The following is a 23,304-nucleotide window of genomic DNA, read 5'->3' on the forward strand; positions in this document are numbered from 1 at the left end:
GGAATTTCCCCTGAAAAAGTGGAAACCTTGGTTGTGTGGGGGCAGATGCTTGCTGAAAGATTATATATGGCGAGTCCCTCATTTAAAAGACAAATACTTTAAATGAGGCATGTTTAGTGTGGCCAAAGAGTCAATAATAAAAATGATATGGGATTATTATCGGGACAGTCTCCTATTCAATTACAACAATTGATAAACATACTAAAAATTTAGATTAAAGACCATTGTCCTAGAAATAGATCATAACATAAGAGTACACTGCATATTGTAGCATAAAACATCAACCTCTATGCTCTGTGACCTTCAAACGTAGTGGTATAATAATAAATCCGACTGAGCTAATATCAAACAGGCCGTCTATATAACACAAGATGCATCCAGATATGCCCAACATGTTTCGTGGATAAAACCACTTCCTCAGGGGCGGGTGCATCTACATATTTGGATAAGCCAGTAGAAAATAATGGAAACGAAAAAAAAATAGATATATGGATAGAGGGAGAGAGATCTATATATATATGTGTGTGTATATGTGTATGTATATGTGTGTGTGTGTGTGTGTGTGTGTATATATATATATATATATATATATATATATATATATATATATATATATATATATATATATATATATATATATATATATATATATATATATATATATATAATTAGGGCTGTGGAAATTAAAGATTAATTCCTCGATTAATGGTTAATTTTTTTGATCGATCAAAATTCTTTTGATCGGTACTAGTGGTGCAACGGATCGCACATGATCCGAACAGGTCACCATATGCGGATCAGCACACTAAGTGATCCGCGGAGCTCCTCTTCTGCCTCAGCCATAGGAAAGGCCGCTGCACGCGGACGTCATCCCCCGGCCTCAACTGCTCATGTTCGGCCGGCTTCTCTGGTAAGACTAAAGAAGCACTAAACTTCCTATACAGTGGGGGAGATGTGAACCATATTACAGTGGGGGAGATGTCTGTGGATGTTACAGTGGGGCAGATGTCTGTGGATGTTACAGTGGGGCAGATATCTGTGGATGTTACAGTGGGGCAGATATCTGTGGATGTTACAGTGGGGCAGATATCTGTGGATGTTACAGTGGGGCAGATATCTGTGGATGTTACAGTGGGGCAGATGTCTGTGGATGTTACAGTGGGGCAGATGTCTGTGGATGTTACAGTGGGGCAGATGTCTGTGGATGTTACAGTGGGGCAGATGTCTGTGGATGTTACAGTGGGGCAGATGTCTGTGGATATTACAGTGGATACTATATATGGTGGTGATCCGAAAAATGTATGTTCGTTATAAATGATCGAAATTAGTCGATTAATCGATTAAAATTTTCGTGTTCGACTAATCCATATTTTTTTAAATCAGTAACAGCCCTAAGTGGGGGGGGGGGGGGGCAGAGAGCACCAAAAATGTCCGAAAAGGCCCGAGGACACTTCGGCTTGTTTCCTGTACCTCAGGCCAAATGAGGTACTGCAGGCCAATGTTCGCCTTTTCTCTGCTCCTGCGCCCCTGTATCCCAGGTCAAATGTGGTACTGCAGGCCTATTTTCGGCTTTGCTCGGCTTCTGCGCCCCTGTACCTCAGGCCTATTTAGCTTGAATTCTGCTAGTCTTGCGAGTCAACACTCGCAAACCGAGTCAGAATTTAAAAATAAAAAAAAATTGCTTGCAAATCAAAATGATCTCAAACCAAGTTACTCTTAAACCGAGGTTCCACTGTGTGTGTGTGTGTGTGTATATGTATATGTTATGTATATATGTGTGTATGTATGTGTGTGTGTATATATATATATATATATATATATATATATATATATATATATATATATATATATATATATATATATATATATATATATATATATATATATATAGTAAGATTGGGGGTTGTTAACTCTCGTGGTATGCGTTTTTTCAGTGATTCACACCAGTCAGGAACTATGTTTTAAGGGCATGGTAGCCCATTTTTATTAAAAAGGGAAAAATAAAAAGTTCAACCAAAGGTTTCCCACGCAGGGGGTTCTTCTCCATCAAATGCAAACAGAAAATGCTAGCCCACCTGGCTCTCTGTAGCAGTGCTTCTGCACGTTATCCTGGTCACCCAGACCAGCGGACTCCTCAACATAGGCGGCTTCCCTTCAGCGTCTATAGCTGTGCCTCTTGCAGTTACCAGCTTTCTGGCTGTCTCCTACAGCCTCTCTGATTTCTGGAGACCTCCTTTCTCTTACAGGAGCTGTCTCCAACTGGGAGCCATGAGGTCTTCCTACACTCTCATTATAAAGGGCTGTGCTCACCTGAACACACACCCTGCTGGTAATGAACAAAGTCTGGATACAGGGTTAGAGATTCTGTCCCACCCCAGACACTGTGGAATCTCCAAACTACAGAGCCCCATTTCAAAATACCAAAACCTGGAGAAAGCTGCACCAGCAGTCTTCTCCAGTCCACATCTACGCTCTGTAGAGTTGCACCCAGCAAATGTGCATACCCTGTGTCCATTTTAACACTATTTTTAGCACAGAATCCTTTAGAAATCCTGTAAAAATGTTGCTAAACCTGACCAATAAAGCTTAGTTTAAGGTATACCAAATGCCTTTCTACTCTTATCACGGTTTCAACATCTCTTGAATTGCACCAAGACTTCATCATTTGTCTTTGTTAATTGCCTAGAGCAGCCATTCTTAACCAGGGTTTCGTGGAACCCTAGGGTTTCTCAGGGATTGGTGGGGGGTTCCTTGAACTGTGGCTGATTGACCTGCAATGTGATGGTGTCTGGATAGTTTTGGGTGCAGTGCCACTTGGCATAGCACCAATCATCTTTTTAGCTGTCGATAATGGTGGCACTGTGACCTTCACTGTAAGGGGGCATTCCTCCCACTCACCACCAATGCAAGGTGCATTTTTCCCTCTGCCACCAATAAATTTTTCGGCATGAATTAAAACCAACGTTTTTAAAAACGTCATTTAAAATGATCGTGTGTGGGCTTCACATCGTTTTTTCGGCTTCTGAAAAACGACCAAAAAAAAAATTCGAGCATGCTGCATTTTTTAACGTCGTTTTAAAAAATTTCGTTTTTCGGGTTGTAAAAAATGATCGTGTGTGGGCTAAAACGACGTTTTAAACCCGCGCATGCCCGGAAGCAAGTTATGAGACAGGAGCGCTCGTTCTGGTAAAACTACCATTCATAATGGAGTAAGCATTCATCACGCTGTAACAGACAAAAAAGCGCAAATCGTCTTTTACTAACAAGGAATCAGCTAAAAGCAGCCCAAAGGCGAATAGAACTTCCCCTTTAGAGTGCCATCGTACGTGTTGTACGTCACCGCGCTTTGTTCATCATTTTTCAAAAACGATGGTGTGTGGGCAACATGGTTTTTAATGATGAAGTTGGAAAAACTTTGTTTTTTGGACATGCTGAAAAACGACGTTGGACATTGGACTTTAAAATTCCGGAGGTTTTCAGGCTAAAAGTAGAAAAGGGCTGCTATAGAGATACAGTAAAACCTTGAGCATAATTTGTTCCAGAAACATGCTTGTAATCCAAAGCACTTGTCTATCAAAGAATTTTTTTACAGGGCATAAAAGAGAAGACAGGCGCCTCTAAGTGTAGCATTAAGTTGCTAAATGTTGTACCTTCATTAAATGTAACCATATTGCTACATTTAGAGGCGCCTCTCTTCTCTTTTATACTCAGTTGTGATGTGACGCTACTCTTGTATCAAGACAGCGCTTGTATATCAAGGCAAAATGTATTAAAACATGTTGCTTGTCATATAAAACATTCTCAAACCAAGTTACTCTCAAACCAAGGTTTTACAGTATAGAAAAGGGCACCACCAATTATAAAGGTTTTAGCAGGTGTTTCCTGAGACCTTAAAAATATATATATTAATTTCAAGGGTTCCTCTGCGGTGAAACGGTTGTGAATGGCTGGTCTAGAGTCAAATTATAAAAGTAGAAAGAGGACTTTGGATGTTGCAATTAACTTAGAAAGTTCTTATTTTTGCAAACTATAATAAAAATGCTGAAGATTTCCATGATTAGTCCAAACGTGTTTGAACATTAAATTGGCCTCATGCAAAGTAGACGGGTTTTTACTATATTTCTGCAATACTACTTATTAGGTTTGTATGCTCTTTAATATGCAGTGAAGACAGGGCTGTCATCAGTAATGACATGATTTGTGTCCTTGTGTAGAGAGCTACGCATCATTGCACAGCGTTATTCTGTCACCGTTCCATACTGCTGCATTACATTGTCTAGAATAAAATGTATCCATATCATGTGGGAGAAATTTTAGGAACCACATGGCTTTTACTAATGGATCTTGGAATTTATAGCTTCTATGGGAATCTGTTCTTTCACCACGTGTAACCTGTAGGATATATCAATTTTCTGGTATGCCTTTAATGTGCTGCCTGAACAGCAAATCGAGGGAGACATAAGAAATCATCTGATTCTGCTGTCAAAGCATTCATTCCATCGTTCCTCTGTAAATGCTGGTGGCTTTCATAGGCTTCGGCCATAATGGCTGGCAGAATGCAGTAAAAATGAAGCATTCCCCTAAACCAAAGCATTTGATCACAGATAAAAGGTAGCTTTAAACCACATTATGTACAGGCATAACTCATCCTGTAAAGTTAGGAGCACGTGGCCAAAAAGTGATTTTATATTTTCAGGTTTTATCCTGTGTCTCCACCTAGGCAGGTAGGGCTTCTTTATTACAGCCTGGCTGATACAGTAGAGACGAGATTTCCATGAGTTGCATGGTAACCCTCAGTCTGGGTTCATGTACACTATATTACCAAAAGTATTGGGACGCCTGCCTTTACGCGCACATTAACTTTAATGGCATCCCAGTCTTACTCTGTAGGGTTCAATTTTGAGTTGGCCCATCCTTTGCAGCTATATCGACGTCTACAACTTGTGGACAGCCTTCCCAGAAGAATTGGAGTGTGCCTATAGGAGTGTTTGACCATTCTTCCAGAAGCACATTTGTGATGTCAGGCACTGATGTTTGACGAGAAGGCCTGGCTCGCAGTCTCCATTGTAATTCATCCCAAAGGTGTTCCATCGGGTTGAGGTCAGGAGTCTGTGCAAGCCAGTCAAGTTCCTCCACCCCAAACTCGCTCATCCATATGTAGCGCCCCCTTACTTTCAGTATGGGCACTACGCTAAAGTTAGTGGGGGAATAAGAGTGTTTTTGCTCCCATTCATGATTTGTTAAATTTCAGGCTGCTCTCATTCCTGAACTGTCCTGTAGGTCAGTCTGCGCTCCAGGGATGCGATCCCATCCATGGGCGTCAGTTGGCGCTAGAGGGGTTCTGGCAGAGCTGCTTTTCCCCAGCAGCCAATTAGAGGAGTTTTCCCTTGCGGAGCATGCTGGGGGAGAGTATATCTGTGGCAGACGCCATTTTTCTTGGTTCTTCGCGGGTTCCTGGTTCCAGGTGTGGCACCCACCTTTAGGGTGTGCGCACATCGCGGGCCCCACCACTTTTGCCTACCTGGCCTGGGGTCACGCACTATGCGGAGTTCCAGACTCTGGGCACTCCTGGCCTGGAGTGACTGATGCCCCCACCCGTCTCCATATCACTGCAGGGTGAAAGCGACGTCAAATCGTCACTTCCGCCTATATGTCTTAAGGGGAATTTTTTTTTTATTGCATTTAAGTCCAAATATGAGTTTTGATGTCTTTTTGACCCCAGATCTCATATTTAAGAGGACCTGTCATGCTTTTTTCTGTATATAATTTTTTATTTTTAAAGCGCCCCCATCCCGACAAGCTCACGCGCAGAAGCGAACGCATATGTAAGCAGCGGCCGCATATGAAAATGGTGTTCAAACCACACATGTGAGGTATTGCCACGATTGTCAGAGCGAGAGCAATAATTCTATCCCTAGACCTCCTCTGTAACTCAAAACATGCAACCTGTAGAATTTTTGTAAACGTCGCCTATGGAGATTTTTAAGGGTAAAAGTTTGACCCATTCCACGAGCGGACGCAATTTTGAAGCGTGACATGTTGGGTATCAATTTGCCCAGCGTAACATTATCTTTCACAATATAAAACAATTGGGCTAACTTTACTGTTTTATTTTTTTATTCAAAAAAAGTGTATTTTTTCCAAAGAAAGTGCGCTTGTAAGACCGCTGCGCAAACACGGCGTGATATAGTATTGCAACGACCGCCATTTTATTCTCTAGGGTGATTATATATATATATATATATATATATATATATATATATATATATATATATATATATATATATAGTTTGGGGGGTTCAAAGTAATTTTCTAGCAAAAGAAAATGTTTTAAACCAGTTAACGCCAAATCTCAAAACTATGTCCTTAACTGGTTAATTTATTTTTTTTATCTGCAATTTTTTTTTTGCACAAAAGTGGGGATGCCCTTTAAAGATGGAGAAATGTGCAAATTTTGCATAAATGTGCTGAATTTATAGTTTTGTTTGTTTTTTTCTTTTTCTTCGTTTCTTTTTTTATTCACCCTGACATACTTTGTTATGCATGAGCTTCCCTTTAAAAAACATTTAAAAGTACAGGAGATATTTTCAGGTCTTGTCTCTAAAGTATGCAGACTTTTTTTTTTTGAGTACCAAATTAGACTCCATATTTTCAGATTATGGCTCTTTTCAAGTGTATGGGAGCATTAAAATATATTTCAGTTTTATGGCATCTGTTTGTTTTTCTGCAGACAGGAATATGGCATGTTTTAACGTGACTATTAACTTATATGGATGTGATGATGGCTCTATGTACTGTGCTATGATATTTAATTGATTGATGTTTGAAGTTGTTGGGGTTTGTTCCCTGTATTCTGCAAAGCAGAAATGATCATTTACATTTCTGGTTGACAATAGTCTCCTATTTGAGTAGGGATCTCCCTGTGTAATATTAAGGATGATTATTCCGCCACCACAAACACCTGGATTCTCGCCCTGCTTCTGTATCGTCTTCTAAAGTCTGGCTACAAACAGTCCCACTCTTCCTCGGGTCACAGGTTCTTAGGCTAAAATGACGGAGTGCAAAGTCAATAGATGGTACATTCTCATAAAAGAACACGATCTGTGTGGTTATTTTCACTGCACATATTTAGTTCTTGTAATGGTTGCCTTTTGCTCATTACATATTGAATGGAGGGCACTTTAGTGACGCCTCCTCAGGGAGCATGCATGCTCGTGACCTCTGTACTCACCGTAAGGTCCTCAATCTTCCCAGTTGAATGACTGAAAATCCTCTAACCTAGACAACCCAGTAGATCCTGTGGCTGCAAGGTATTACATGGGACAGAACTTCTTAACACTGTCCAGTAGACCTTTTAATAGAAAAGATTTAGGGGTAGATCCACGAAAGGATTACGCCGGCGTATCTACTGATACGCGGCGTAATTTTAAATTTCCTGTGTTGTATCTTTGTTTTGTATCCACAAAACAAGATACGACGGCATCTGGCTTGGTTCCGACAGGCGTACGTCTTAGTACACTGTCGGATTTTGGATGCAATTTTTCGGCGCCCGCTAGGTGGCGTTCCCGTCGAAATCCGCGTCGAGTATGCAAATAGCTAGTTACGGCGATCCACGAACGTACATCGGGCCGGCGCATTTTTTCTGTCGTTTGCGTTCGGCTTTTTCCAGCGTATAGTTAAAGCTGTTATGAGGCGTACTCAATGTTAAGTATGGCCGTTGTTCCCGCGTACAATTTTGAATTTTTTACGTCGTTTGCATAAGTCGTTCGCGAATAGGGATTTGCGTAGAATGACGTCACCGTCGTAAGCATTGGCTTGTTCCGGGTTAATTTCGAGCATGCGCACTGGGATAGCCCCACGGACGGCGCAGTTAAAAAAAAAACGTTGTTTACGTCGGGTCACGACGTATTTACATAAAACACGCCCCCATCACTTCCATTTGAATTCTGCGCCCTTACGCCGCAACAAATACACTACGCCGCCGTAACTTACAGCAAGAATTCGTTGAGGATTCAAAAAAAAAAAAGTAAGTTACAGCGGCGTAGTGTATCTTAGATACGCTATGCCCGGCACATTAATGCGCCGTTGTACGAGGATCTACCCCATAGATCATGGTGTTGGGCTTAAATTTTAAAGTATTGTAACTACTGTGTTTGACACTTTTTTTTTTTTGTGAATACAGTGTGGAAAATTTGGACTGTGTCCGTTATGCCCCATTGTGGAGATTTCCCCTCACTTTCTGTCCCAGAGACGGACATGGCATGAATTGGGTGAAAACCTTACATCTGACAGCTGTCACGGAAATGGGTATCCACATCGGAAAATGTTCTCCTTGTCCCTGTTCTGATTTATGTCACTGCTAAGATCTTGTTTTTCATGTGTTGTAGACAAAGTGGTTATATAAAACAAATATAGGTTAAAGTGGTTGTAAACCTCTGATTTTGAGTGTTACCTACAGGTAAGCCTAGAATAAAGGCTTACCAATAGTTGGTGGAAATATCTCCTAAACGCGCGCCGTTAAGAATTGGATAGTATTTTGCCCCATCCAAAAATAGGTGTGCCAAGCTTGCAGCATCATACATCATACTTGTAACTTCAACAAAGTATTGAGCAAAGGCTGTGAATACTTATGGACATGGGATTTTTTATTTTTTTTTTAATAAATTTGCAAAGATTCCAGACAAACTTCTTTCACGTTGTCATTATGATTATTTTTTGTAGAATTTTGAGGAAAATAATGAATTGAATCCATTTTGGAATAAGGCTGTATCGTAACAAAAGGTGGAAAAAGTGAAGCGCGTGATTACTTTCTGGATGCACTATATTACCAAAAGTATTGGTACACTTGCATTTACATGAACTTTAATGGCATCCTAGTCCGTAGGGTTCATTATTGAGTTGACCCACTCTTTTGCAGCTATAACAGCCTCAACTCTTCTGGGAAGGCTGTCCACAATGTTTAGGAGTGTCTATGGGAATGTTTGGCCATTCTTCCACACTGCACTGCGGCCCCCCCACCCCAGAGCACCCTGTCCCCATGTTGATGAGGACAGGGCCCCTTCCCGGCAACCCTGGCCGTTGGTTGTCGGGGTATGCGGGCGGGAGGCTTATCGGAATCTGGGAGCCCCCTTTAATAAGGGGGCCCACAGATACCGGCCCCCCCCACCCTAAGTGAATGGATATGGGGTACATCGTACCCCTACCCATTCACCTGGAGGCAAAAAGTTAGTTAATAAACACGACACAAGGGTTTTTAAAATAATTTATTAGTCTGCTCCGGAGGCCCCCCCTGTCTTCTTTATTAGCCCTTTCACCAGGGGGGGCTTCTTCTTTGACGTCTTCGGGTGGGGGCCGCTCTTCTTCGCCGCCGTCTCGTTCTCTTCCGCCGCCGGGGGGGTCGCTTTTATAAAAGCGCCCCCCCCCCCCCCCGGCGGGTTTCCTCCGACTTCTTCGGCGGGGGTGGTGTGCTTCTTCTTCCGCTATCCAGGGGTCTTCTTCTATGTTTGCCGCTCTCCGCTGTTGACTCTGCGCACCCCGGTTCTTCCTCCCGCTGTCCGGTGCCTTCTCCTTCAGCGCTGAACGTCTTCCGTGCTGTGACGTCTTCTTCTCCCGATGTTGACACGTCGCCTCTTCTCGCTGCAATGACGGGTGCGCGGCTTGCATCTTACTTATATAGGCCTCACAGTCCCATCATGCTCCGGTACCTACCCACGAGGGTAGGTATCACATGGGTAGGTACGGAGCATGATGGGACTGTGAGGCCTATATAAGTCCGATGCAAGCCGCGCACCCGTCATTGCAGCGAGAAGAGGCGACGTGTCAACATCGGGAGAAGAAGAAGACGACGTCACGGCACGGAAGAAGACGTTCAGCGCTGAAGGAGAAGGCACCGGACAGCGGGAGGAAGAACCGGGGTGCGCCGAGTCAACAGCGGAGAGCGGCAAACATAGAAGACCCCCGGAGAGCAGAGAAGACCCCCGGATAGCGGAAGAAGCACACCACCCCCCGCCGAAGACGTCGGAGGAAACCCGCCGGGGGGGCGCTTTTATAAAAGCGACCCCCCCGGCGGTGGAAGAGAACCAGACGGCGGTGGAAGAGAACCAGACGGCGGCGAAGAAGAGCGCCCCACCCGAAGACGTCAAAGAAGAAGCCCCCCCTGGTGAAAGGGCTAATAAAGAAGACAGGGGGGGCCTCCGGAGCAGACTAATAAATTATTTTAAAAACCCTTGTGTCGTGTTTATTAACTTTAACTTTTTGCCTCCAGGTGAATGGGTAGGGGTACGATGTACCCCCATATCCATTCACTTAAGGTGGGGGGCCGGTATCTGGGGGCCCCCTTATTAAAGGGGGCTCCCAGATTCCGATAAGCCTCCTGCCCGCATACCCCGACAACCAACGGCCAGGGTTGTCGGGAAGGGGCCCTGTCCTCATCAACATGGGGACAGGGTGCTCTGGGGTGGGGGGGGCCGCACTGCGCCCCCCCCTGCCCCAGAGCACCCAACCCCCCCCCATGTTGAGGGCATGCAGCCCGGTACGGCTCAGGAGGGGGAGGGCGCTCGCTCGTCCCCACTCCTTTCCTGGCCGACCGGGTAGCGTGCTTTGGATACGGGTCTGGTATGGATTGTAGGGGGACCCCTACGCCGTTTTTTCGGCGTAGGGGGGGGTCTCCTTACAACCCATACCAGACCTAAGGGCCCGGTATGCTCCCGAGGGGGGAACCCATGCCGGATTTTTATTTAAAATCCGGCGGGGACCTTCCCCTCAGGATTCATACCAAATGCCGCACACGTGTAGAATTGGCGGGAATCCAAGTCGGATCTCCCGTCGCTTCTATGACGTGCTTGCTGGAATGTGCTTTTACTATTCCAGCGAGTGCGAGATGTCGGCACCCTGTCGCCGAGAATCAGCGCGATGCCGTCGTGCTAAAAACACATTATCGGCGGCAGGCACTGTATGTAAAAAGCCCCCCCAAAAAAAAAAAAAACGGATGGAAAAACGGATGGAAAAACTGATGAAAAACTGATGGAAAAACGGATCAACTGATGGAAAAAAAAACTGATCTAAAAAACTGAACTGAAGTGTGAAACAGCCCTTAGGGAGAAATGATTCCAAAGATCGAGAAGCCGGTGGATCAGCCAGAAGAGATATACTGGGATGGAGGTCCCTAAAAATATATAAGATAATAAATAGAAATAATAGATTGTACCCAAATAGGGCTAAATGGTATAAACAAAGAGTAATAATTTGCTACAATAACAGTTTATATGTTAATAAAGGATAATGAAAGGTTATATATGTATATGTACCTGATTATATGAGATCCGCAACAGACCTAATAATGTCTGCTGTCAAACGGTACACTGTATTACTACAGGGATAGAAAAAGATGTGACATTACTATAGGGATTAATCTAGCCTTAATTTTAACCTCTAAGTTTTTAAGTATTTGTAAAACTATTTAAATATTATATGAAAAAAGGAAGAGGGGGGGGGCTAGATCAAATATATACACTATATCATCATTGGATTGAATTATGTTAAAGTGGATGTAAACCCCCACATTTTTTATTTATTTTTTGATGTCACAATGTAGAGAATAAGAGCTGGATTAACTCTGTGTGGCAAGACTGGGCATAGATGATCTTATTCTTTACATTGTGACATCAAACAAAAAAATATTTTTTGGCTTTACATCCACTTTAACCACTTAACGCCCACCGCACGACTATTTACGTCCGCAAAATGGCACGGACAGGCAGAAGGGCGTATATATACGTCCTTGCCTTCTAGCGGGTGGGGGGTTGTCGTCGCCCCCCCCCCCCCCGCTGCGTGCGGCGGGCGGATTCCCGCGGGGAGCGATCCGGGACGACGGCGCGGCTATTCGTTTATAGCCGCTCCATCGTGATCGCTCCCCGGAGCTGAAGAACGGGGAGAGCCGTATGTAAATACGGCTTCCCCGTGCTTCACTGTGGCGGCGTATCGATCGAGTGATCCCTTTTATAGGGAGACTCGATCGATGATGTCAGTCCTACAGCCACACCCCACTACAGTTGAAAACACACACTAGATGAACCCTAACTCCTACAGTGCCCCCTGTGGTCAACTCCCAAACTGCAATTTAAATGCATTTTTTGCTGTGAAAATGACAATGGTCCCAAAAATGTGTCAAAATTGTCCGAAGTGTCCGCCATAATGTCGCAGTCACGAAAAAAATCGCTGATCGCCGCCAAAAGTAGTAAAAAAAATATCGCTCTATTTTGTAAACGCTATAAATTTTGCGCAAACCAATCGATAAACACTTATTGCGATTTTTGTTTACCGAAAATAGGTAGAAGAATACGTATCGGCCTAAACTAAAAATGTTTTTATATATGTTTTTGGGGGGTATTTATTATAGCAAAAAGTAAAAAATATTGAATTTTTTTCAAAATTGTCGCTCTATTTTTGTTTATAGCGCAAAACATAAAAACCGCAGAGGTGATCAAATACCACCAAAATAAAGCTCTATTTTGTGGGGGGAAAAAGGACGCCAATTTTGTTCGGGAGCCACGTCGCACGACCGTGCAATTGTCAAAGCGACGCAGTGCCGAATTGTAAAAACGCCTTTGGGCATTTAGCAGCATATTGGTCCGGGGCTTAAGTGGTTAAGGAACAAAAAATATATATCAATATAATGATATTTTCTGTTTAGTATTTATTCATATAGAGGATAACATAAACAAATAAGTTTAAATAACTAAATCCAAACTAGGGAGTATCCGAGCATAGAGGTGATGGTTTAGTAAACGTAAAAGCTATATCTATAGAAATCCACTAAAGGATAGTGTTTCATAATATCATTAAAGCAGGTAATATAGACATGGACTTACTTGACAAACTCAACCTCACAGCTTGACAATTCTGCAAAAAACGCTGATGTGAAGGTGTATTTATAGCAAGACCCTGCCATCAGCTATCACAGTTAACTGCAAACATCTAACTGCCAGAAACAAAGATAGTAGGGAATGCAAGCATAAGGGTGATGGTTTAGTAAACCTTTAGAAACCATATCTATAGAGGTGCGCCTTAAGAGTTCCCTTCACTGGAACTAAGGGGCCAACCTCAACCCCACACCATAATCCCCCCTCCAGCAAATGATTCGGACCAGTGCACAAAGCATTGAGGGTGCTGACCGGAGTGTTCTGGCGGGGGTACCCCTCTGTCAGAACACAATAGATCAGCAGGGGACCTCGCTTTACTAACATTGTTAGTACAGCGGCTTCGACCTGAGGTGTCCATTTTTTTTTTTTCAGCCTGCTCGTGTCCATCTCTCTCCTTTCTTCTTTCTTCTTTTTTTTTTTTTTTTTTAACGTCTGTTGTGCATTTACATAGTTTTCATTATTCTGTTTAACATCATAGTACATGAAGATGCACAGTGCCTTATTTTTCAAACTGCACTGCTCAGCATAGATCTGAACGGCATCATTGAATAACATTGCTTCTTATGAAACCTTTGCTCTACAAAGCTTGCATTAAATTGTAAAGGTGTGAACGGGGCTTTAGTAATAAACGTTGTTTGGAATGCTATGCTAATCTAACATCTCCATCATGCCAGAGAACACCACAGGAAAAGTCCTTACCCATTGCCTCCTTTCAACAAATTCCAATATTATTTAGATTATACTGCCATTTTTGTGTTGGAATTTTTTTTATGTGTGTTTATAACAAAGATTGTAACAAAACATGTTTTTAATAAAAATTCTGAACTGCTCTGTTTTATTTCAATAGGACATTCATGCAGACTACTGACCAAAAATATGGGCTTAATTGTTATTAATGAAGGATCTCTTGATGTAAGTATGTCTTGTCATGTGTGGCCAAGCTTGTGTCTTGTGTGTGAAGCAGATTTAGTTTGCTCCTTCTACATATTTCGTTTGGCCAGTTACACGCAAAGCCTTAGATTAAGAATTATTATACTGGCCTCATCAACTTGGCATGATCTATAGGAGCGGCGCATGGTTTAAATAAAAAATTTACAGATCCAGACTTTTAAGTGAATACCAAATTTCTCTTCTGAAGAATCGGCAATGGCTGCTTGTGTTCTATTGTATGTTTGTTTTTCCTCTGATGTTTTAACTTCAAATGTTGAAAATTGTGACAGATGTGATTTGGTCTAGTTAAAGTGGAGTTCCACCCAAAAATGTAACTTCCGCTTTTCGGAATCCTCCCCCCCCCCCCCCTCCCGTGTTACATTTGGCACCTTTCAGGGGGAAGGAGGGAGCAGATACCTGTGTAATCCAGGTATTTTCTCCCACTTCCGGGCATAGGTCGCCTTGGAACAGCGATCTGTCATTTTCGGAATCCTCCCCCCCTCCCGTGTCACATTTGGCACCTTTCAGGGGGAAGGAGGGAGCAGATACCTGTGTAATCCAGGTATTTGCTCCCACTTCCGGGCATAGGTTGCCTTGGAACAGCGATCTGTCATTTCCCCTAGTAAGTCCCATCCCCCTTCAGTTAGAACACAGAAAGGGAACACAGTTAACACTTGATCGCCCCCTAGTGTTAACCCCCGTCACTGCCAGTGAATTTTTTGCAGTAATCCGTGCATTTTTATAGCCCGAATCGCTGTAAAATTGTCAGTTGTCCCAAAAATGTGTCAAGTGTCCAATCTGTCCGACATAATGTCGCAGTCCTGATTAAAAATCGCAGATCGCCACCATTACTCGTAAAAAAATGTATAATAAAAATGCCATAAGTCTATCCCCTATTTTGTAGACGCTATAACTTTTGCGCAAACCAATCAATATGCGCTTATTGCATTTTTTTTTTTTTACCAAAAATATGTAGAAAAATACATATCTGCCTAATCTGAGGAAAAAAAAAATATATATATAAAAAAAAAAAAAAGTTTGGGATATTGGTAAAAAATATTGTCTTTTTTTTTTTTAATTTACGCTGTTCTTTTGTTTATGGGGCAAAAAATAAAAACCGCAGAGGTGATCAAATACCACCGAAAGAAAGCTCATAATTGGTTCCACAATTACTGGTTGATTAAAATATAATAATGTTTTTAAGACCAGTTGGTTAGCACCTGAGAATTTTTGAGGTACTTCATTTACCCTTTGACTATGTGTACAGTTTGAACTTTGTTTACTTCTGACACTGTAACTAATGTGAAAGTGAACTTCATGCTTTTTTTTTTCCCTATACAGTCCACGCGTGAAATTTTAAGTCACCACTGCGGTAATCTTGGAGACGCGCTCAGAAAGGAGAATGACTTTGCCTTAATTATTGATGGCAAGTCCCTCAAATATGCCTTGACGTTTGGAGTGAGGCAGTACTTCCTGGACCTGGCCCTGTCATGTAAAGCTGTCATTTGCTGCAGGTAAATCTGCTCTCCCTAACTAGGGACCAGGGAAACTGAAAGATCCTACTAATAACAAGGATGTATATCTGCCCAGAAATAAAATAATACTAATTTGTTACTCTGTGATCTTTTGTCTGCTGTAATTGTCTTTTAAGGCCAAAGGAGGTTAAAAAGTTGCACTTAACAGTATTCTTTTATTGGTTTACTAGACAGGAAGCAATGTGCGACTTGGAAAATACTTTATTCCACCTTCACATGAAATATTTTCTTACCCCTCAGGGCATATCAGTGCTCATGAAATGTTACATATTTTTGTGGTTTTTCAGTATGTGGGTTTTAATGCACTCTTGTGTTTGCGCTGCTTTTTCCTTTTTATTACCTGGATGCCCTAAACTAAACCTGTTATAAAAAAGCACATAGGCTCTCTCTGCCGACCTCTCATTATGAATATGCTAGCTGCCTGGCTTTTGTGCTTTGAGTCTCTGCAAGTAGCTATGCAGATTACAGGTTCTGACTTCACATGCTGCATGCCTGTTTTGTATTATTGAGTTAGTCAGGCAACAAGCATTTTTGAAAGGAAGTTCACCTTGGCAGCTTTTATATTTTTCAGTACAAGTCCCTATGAAGGAGAGCTCCAGAAAATATCTTCAGAATGGACTGTGGTATGTACAGTTGTGCTCATAAGTTTACATACCCTGGCAGAATTTAAAGGAACACTAAAGGCAAACTTTTTTTTTTTAAATAACAAACATGTTATACTTGCCTCCACTGTGCAGCTCGTTTTGCACAGAGTGTCCTTAACCCTGTCTTCTAGTGTCCCTCTGCGGCTGTCTCATGTCCTCCACGCAAAAGCTTAACCCCTTCATGCAAGCGAGCTCGCATTGTGGAAAGCTTTTGCGAGCGCGCCCCCGTGATACTGTATCACTCGGCCCCGGCACGGCCGCGTCATCCACTGTGATTGACAGCAGTGCCAGCCAATGGCTGCGCTGCTATCAATCCGTCCAGCCTAGCAAATCAACGGCCAGGCTGGGAACCGAAGAGGATCACGTGGACGCGTGCGGGACTTTCGAGGGGTCAGGTAAGTAAAACGGGGGGGGGGGCGGTACCATCAGATGTTTTTCACCTTAATGCATAGGATGCATTAAGGTGAAAAAACATTTACCTTTACAACCCCTTTAATTCCTTGGCCTTTTTTCAGAGAATATGAATGATAACACAAAACCTTTTTCTTTCACTCATGGTTAGTGTTTGGCTGAAGCCATTTATTAATCAACTGTGTTTACTCTTTTTAAATCATCACAACAAACTACCCAAAATGACCCTTTTCAAAAGTCTACATACCCTGGTGATTTTGCCCTGATAACATGCACACAAGTTGACACAAAGGGGTTTGAATGGCTAATAAAGGTCACCATCCTCACATGTGATCTGTTTGCTTGTAATTAGTGTGTGTGTATAAAAAGTCAATACATTTCTGGAACCCTGACAGACCATTGCAGCTTTCATCCAGTGCTGCACTGACGTTTCTGGATTCTGATTCATGGGAAAATCAAAAGAATTGTCAAAGGATCTGCGGGAAAAGGTATTTGAACTCTATAAAACAGGAAAGGTATATAAAAAGATATCCAAGGAATTGAGAATGAAAATCGGCAATGTTCAAACTCTAATCAAGAAGTAGAAAATGAGGGGCCCTGTTGAAACCAAACCACGGTCAGGTAGACCAACTAAAATTTCAGACACAACTGCCAGGAAAATAGTGCAGGATGCAAGGAAAAACCCACAAATAACTTCAGGTGAAATACAGGACTCTCTGAAAACGTGGTGTGGCTGTTTCAAGATGCACAATAAGGAGGCACTTGAGAAAGATGGGCTACGTGGTTGAGTCGCCAGAGGAAAGCCATTACTACGTAAATGCCACAAAGTATCCCACTTACAATATGCCAAACAGCACAGAGACAAGCCTCGAATCTTCTGGCACAAAAGTCATTTGGAGCGATGTGACCAAAATTTTGCTATTTGGCCAAAACCATAAATACTACAACATTAATCATAGGCCTTGTTGACTCCTCTCCTAAAGGTACACCATTTCTACTGTGAAACACGGAGGTGAATCGCTGATGTTTTGGGGATGTGTGAGCTACAAATGCACAGAAAATGTGGTCAAAATTGATGGCAAGGTGAATGCAGTATGTTATCAAAAAATACTGGAGGAAAATTTGCATTCATCAGCCAGGAAGCTGCTCATGGGACGTACTTGGACATTCCAACATGACAATGATCCAAAACACAAGGCCAAGTCGACCTGTCATTGGCTACAGCAGAATCAAGTGAAGGTTTTGGAGAGGCGATCTGAGTCTCATGCAAGACAGCCCAAGAATTTACAGGAACTGGAGACTCTTTGCCAAGAGGAATGGGTGGCTTTACCATCTGAGAAGATAAAGAACCTCATCCACAAATACCACAAGACTTCAAGCTGTCATTGATGTTAAAGGGGGCAATACAAGGTATTAAAAGCTGGGGTATGTAAACTTTTGACCAGGGGCATTTGGGTAGTTTATGTTGCGATTATGATTTCAAAAAAGTGAACACAGTTGATTGATAATAAATGGCTTCAGCCAAACACTAACCATGAGTGAAAGAAATGTTTTTGTGTTATCATTTATAGTCTCTGAAAAATGGCCAAGAAATTTATAAATTCTGCCAGGGTATGTAAACAAAGCTGTTTGTATCACTGGGCGTCCATCTAAGTCTTTGGAAAGGACAGCACATATATAGATAGATATTAGTGAGAGAAAGAGACTCTCTATATTGTCAAAAGTATTGGGACGCCTGCCTTTACATGAACTTTAATGGCATCCCAGTCTTGGTCCGTTGGGTTCGATATTGAGCTGGCCCACCCTTTGCAGCTATAATGACTTCAACTCTTCTGGGAAGGCTGTCCACAAGGTTTAGGAGTGTGCCTGTCAGAATGTTTGACAATTCTTCCAGAAGCCCATTGGTGAGGTCAGGCACCGATGTTGAACGTGAAGGCCTGACTCGGTCTCCTTCATCCCAAAGGTGTCCGATCGGGTTTAGCTACAGGTAAGTCAAGTCCCTCCACCCCAAACTCATCCATGTCTTTATGGACCTTGCTTTGTGCACTGGTTCGCAGGCATGTTGGAACAGGAAGGGACCATCCCCAAACTATTCCCACAAAGTTGGGAGCATGAAATTGCCCAAAATGTCTTGGTATGCTGACGCCTTAAGAGTTCCCTTCACTGAAACTAAGGGGCCAAGCTCAACCCCTGAAAAACAACCCCACACCTTTTTTTTCAGATTTGAACATGTGCACAACGTAAGGTCCATAAAGACATGAATGAGCGAGTTTGGGGTGGAGGAGCTTGACTTTCCTGCACAGAGTCCTGACCTCAACCAGATAGAACACCTTTGGGATGAATTGGAGCGGAGACACCGAGCCCAAACTTCTCGTCCAACATCAGTGCCTGACCTCACAAATGGAAGAAACATTCCCATTGACACGCTCCTAAACCTTGCAGACAGCCTTCCCAGAAGAGTTGAAGCTGTTATAGCTGCAAAGGGTGGGCCAACTCACTATTGAACCCTACACACATATTTTGTGTGTGTGTGTGTGTATATATATACTCAGTTGAACAACAAACACTGAAATCTTTTAGGTAGAGAGAAGTAAAAATAAAAAAATAAAATATGGTTGCAGAGGTGTGCACACCCTGAAACTAATACTTTGTTGAAGCACCTTTTGATTTTATTACAGCATTCAGTCTTTTTGGGTATGAGTCTATCAGCATGGCACATCTTGACTTGGCAATTTTTGCCCACTTTTCTTTGCAAAAAACACTCCAAATCTGTCAGATTGCAAGGGCATCTTCTGTGCACAGCCCTCTTCAGACCACCCTACGGATTTTCAATCGGATTCAGGTCTGGGCTCTGGCTGAGCCATTCCAAAACTTTAATCTTTTTCTGGCAATGCCATTCATTTTGTTGATTTGGATATGTGCTTTGGGTCGTTGTCACTCTGAAATATGAAGTGCCTCTTCATGTTCAGCTTTCTAGCAGAAGCCTGAAGGATTTGTGCCAATATTTACTGGTATTTGGAACTGTTCATAATTCCCTCTACCTTGACTAAGGCCTCTGTGCCAGCTGAAGAAAAAACGGGCCCAAAGCATAATGCTGCTTCCACCACCATGCTTCAATGTGGGTATGGTGTTCTTTTGGTGATGAGCAGAGTTGTTTTTGCGCCAAGCATATCCTTTAGAATTATGGCCAGAAAGTTCAACCTTGGTTTCATCAGACCAGAACACATTTTCCCACATGCTTTTGGGAGACTTCATAGGCTTGGATGTTTTTCTTAGTAAGAAACGGCTTCTGTCTTGCCACTCTACCCCATAACCCAGACATATGAACGATACGGGAGATTGTTGTCACATGTACCACACAGTCAGTACTTGCCAGATATTCCTGCAGCTCCTTAATGTTGCTGTAGGCCTCTTGGCAGCCTCCCTGACCAGTTTTCTTTTAGTCTTTCCATCAATTTTGGAAGTACATCCAGTTCTTGGTAATGCCATAGTTGTGCCATATTTTCTCCACTTGATGATGACTGTCTTCACTGTGTTTCATGGTATGGGATGCCTTGGAAATTCTCCTGACTGATACCTTTTAACAGTGAGATCTCTCTGATTCTTTGGAAGATCTCTGAGGACCGTGGCTTTTGCTGTAGGCTGTGACTAAGAAAAGGTCAGGAAAGACCTACTAGAACAGCTCAACTTTTTTGTTTTTTGGGGGTTAATCAGAGGCACTTTAAATGACAGGTGTGTACTGACCCCTATTTAACATGAGTTTGAATGTGATTGCTTAATTCTGAACACAGCTACATCCCCAGTTATAAGAGGGTGTGCACACTTATGTAACCACATTATTTGTTTTTGTTTATTTTTAGTTTTGTTTTGTTTTGTATTTTCCAAATTATATATTTTTTTTCTTTTTTTTTTTTTGCAGGGAGCACTGATCTATACAGTTTTTGGGGGTTTCAGTGAAGAGCACAGCTCAGAAGATGTTTTTCAGACTATTTCACTTTAAAAGTTTATGGAGGCTTCTAAATAAAGCTGGAAAGGGGGGAGAGTATGAAAGTCACTACTTTGACTTGTTCATTGAAAACCAATTCAGACTTGCCCAGATCGTTGCACGACATTCACAGATTATGTCACAAATTGAGGCATCCCAATTAAATGGGCAGCTGACCAACCCCAACCCCCCCCCCCCCCCCATTGGATTGCATCCCAACCCTTGGTATGTGCTTTGTGGTGTGCTCTTTTGCACTATTGTATACTGTAGTGCGCTGGGGCGCTGTTTACAATGAATGGCACAGCACATTCTACCTCCAATATGTCGCTGCGCATTTCAGTAACATTATTAACCCAATACTTAAGGGGGGGGGGTTATTGGGAACCCATTGCCAGTATACAAATCTGTGAGCAGTAGCGATGAGTTTGGGTGCCCTAGGAACTTCCCTCTATCCAAACAGAAGTTGTGCTTTTTTTTAATTCATTCCCTTCCCACAGCACATGTAAGGATGTTGAAGATGTCAGTGCCCTTAAGTGAATATTGTCTAAATATGCGCCCATATAAGGGCAGTGACATCACCAGCAGCTTACCCCTTTGTTTGCATGCGCTGCACTGTGGTGAATGTCTTGACCCGCACCTGATTGGACTAATTAGAGCGTGACTTTGATATTTGGCTAGAGATGAGTTTGGAGGACTTCAATGCTCATCTCTAGTGAGCAGTTTGGGTTCCCAGAACACCAGGTTACTATCAATGAGTTTTTTTTTTATCATTCGTCTAGCTGTGCAGGAGTGACAACATAAGCACTGAATTTGTTAACTGTGGGGTTAATTTACTAACAGTAGTGAGTGCAAAATGGTGTAGCTCTGTATAGAAACCAATCCGCTTCCAGGTTTTTTTGTCAGCTTAATTGAACAAGCTGAAGTTAGTAGCTGATTGGCTACCATGCACAACTGCTCCAGATTTAGCACTCTCCAGTTTTAGAACACCATCCCCTATATTCCCTTTATGCACTTCAAGGCATTTTTACCCTTTAGGATGCGTTCACTCCAGCTTGGTCCACTGTAGTGTGTTAAACACCTGTTGGATCATTTGAATATGCTTCCTAAAGCATCACAAAAAACTATGCATTCAGCATTTTAAGCATTGCAATGCTTTGCACTGGGAAGGTGCAATGGGGTGCCTCTCAGAATGCTTGTTACCACAGTGTAATGAGTCCTAAGTATACTTACATGAAAGTTATTAAACTGCCAGCAGAACTTGAAATGAAACGCTGGTTTTGTAGAGAAAAGCGTCAACAGTTTACATTGAAAGGAGTTTATGAAACCTTATTGCTTCTGTTCTGGGAAAACTACACGCACAATATTTTAGTTTATAGAAAACATGGTTTCTTGCTGAACCTTTTTTTTTTTTTCTTTGTGCTTTGTGGAATAAAATATATTATTTGTCACTTAACAAATACAATCACTACATTTCATTAGAAGGGCGTGTCTGCACCTAGACATGTAGACAAATGTGATCTGTGCTTCTGCTTCAGCAAGGGTTTTTTTTATTTTAATTATTGGAAAGTAGGAAAATATTTTAACTGTTCAAAAAGAAGATAATTGTATGTTGTATGTGCACAACATATACTTTAATAGAAGCTCTGATTGAGCAGGGTTTTAACCACTTGCCAACCGGCCACAATAATTCTACTGCGGCGGAGCAGCATGTGTAGGCACAATCATGTACATCATTGTGCCCTCTCCAGCAGCATAAACTGCCCTCCCACCCCATGACCACTGTGTCCGCAGTAGATTGTTAGTCCCAGTACCTGGCCACCTTCGCATACATAATCTCATCGGGAACAGTTAGGGATCCTTGGCATAAAACTATGGCTCCGGATGAGGTTTTCTAGGAGCACAGTGTTATTAGAGGATCTTGCACAGAGAGCTGATCTTGAGCAATGCTGTCAAGTTTCAAAACGGGCATTATGTACTTGTATGAACATTTTATTTTTGGTTAGGAGTACATCATCTCTTGTATTTTTCATGGGGTTGTTTCTATTGTATTATTGCAGGGTGTCCCCCCTTCAAAAGTCTGAGGTTGTGGACATGGTAAAGAAACAAGTGAAAGTTATCACTCTAGCTATTGGCGATGGAGCGAATGATGTCAGCATGATTCAGACTGCCCACGTTGGTGTTGGTATAAGTGGGAATGAAGGACTACAAGCTGCAAACTCCTCTGATTACTCCATAGCACAGGTACAACCTTATAAACAAAAGATAGTTACTATAACCAATTTGAACTATGTTGTGCTGCACCAGGGCTTTTTTTTAAAGCATGCTTATGACACACACACACACACACACACACAAATTATGGTCACCCACCTAATATTGAATAGGCTCTGCTTTTACAACCAAAACGGTCTTGTCTAGTTGAGGCATGTACATTTTCCAAAGTATCGCACTGCCTCTGCCGGCTTACCTTCTTCCCATACTACACTTGGTGCCATCTCTTCCCCAGGTAAATGACGCACATGCCCCCAGCCATCCAAATGATTTCAAAGAAGACCTGATTTATCAGACCAGGCCACTTCCTTTCATTGCTCCGTGGTCCAGTGCTGATGCTCACATGCCCATTGTAGGTGCTTTTGGCTGTGGACAAGGGTCAGCATTGACACCCTGACCAGTCTGTGGCTGTGCAGCCCAATACACACCAAACCACAATGCCCATTTTTTTTTCCCGCTTTCAACACATCAACTTCAGGAACAACATGTTTATTTGCTGCCTAATAAATATATATATATATATATATATATATATATATATATATATATATATATATATATATATATATATATATATATATATATATATATATATATATATATATATA

General features: G+C 42.2%; 1 protein-coding gene across 6 annotated transcripts in view; it reads left to right on the forward strand.

The window, feature by feature from the left end:
- Nucleotides 1-23,304, forward strand: part of ATP8A1 (ATPase phospholipid transporting 8A1) — a 308,603-nt gene that overhangs the window by 223,065 nt on the left and 62,234 nt on the right. For all 6 annotated transcript variants that reach the window (XM_040335011.1, XM_040335010.1, XM_040335017.1 and 3 more), the window contains 3 exons: nt 13,768-13,832; nt 15,192-15,364; nt 22,483-22,666. In XM_040335011.1, the coding sequence (XP_040190945.1) occupies nt 13,768-13,832; nt 15,192-15,364; nt 22,483-22,666 (422 nt within the window). The remainder of the gene's footprint in view (nt 1-13,767; nt 13,833-15,191; nt 15,365-22,482; nt 22,667-23,304) is intronic.

This window comes from Rana temporaria, chromosome 1 (assembly GCF_905171775.1).
Source record: "Rana temporaria chromosome 1, aRanTem1.1, whole genome shotgun sequence".
NCBI lineage: Eukaryota > Metazoa > Chordata > Amphibia > Anura > Ranidae > Rana > Rana temporaria.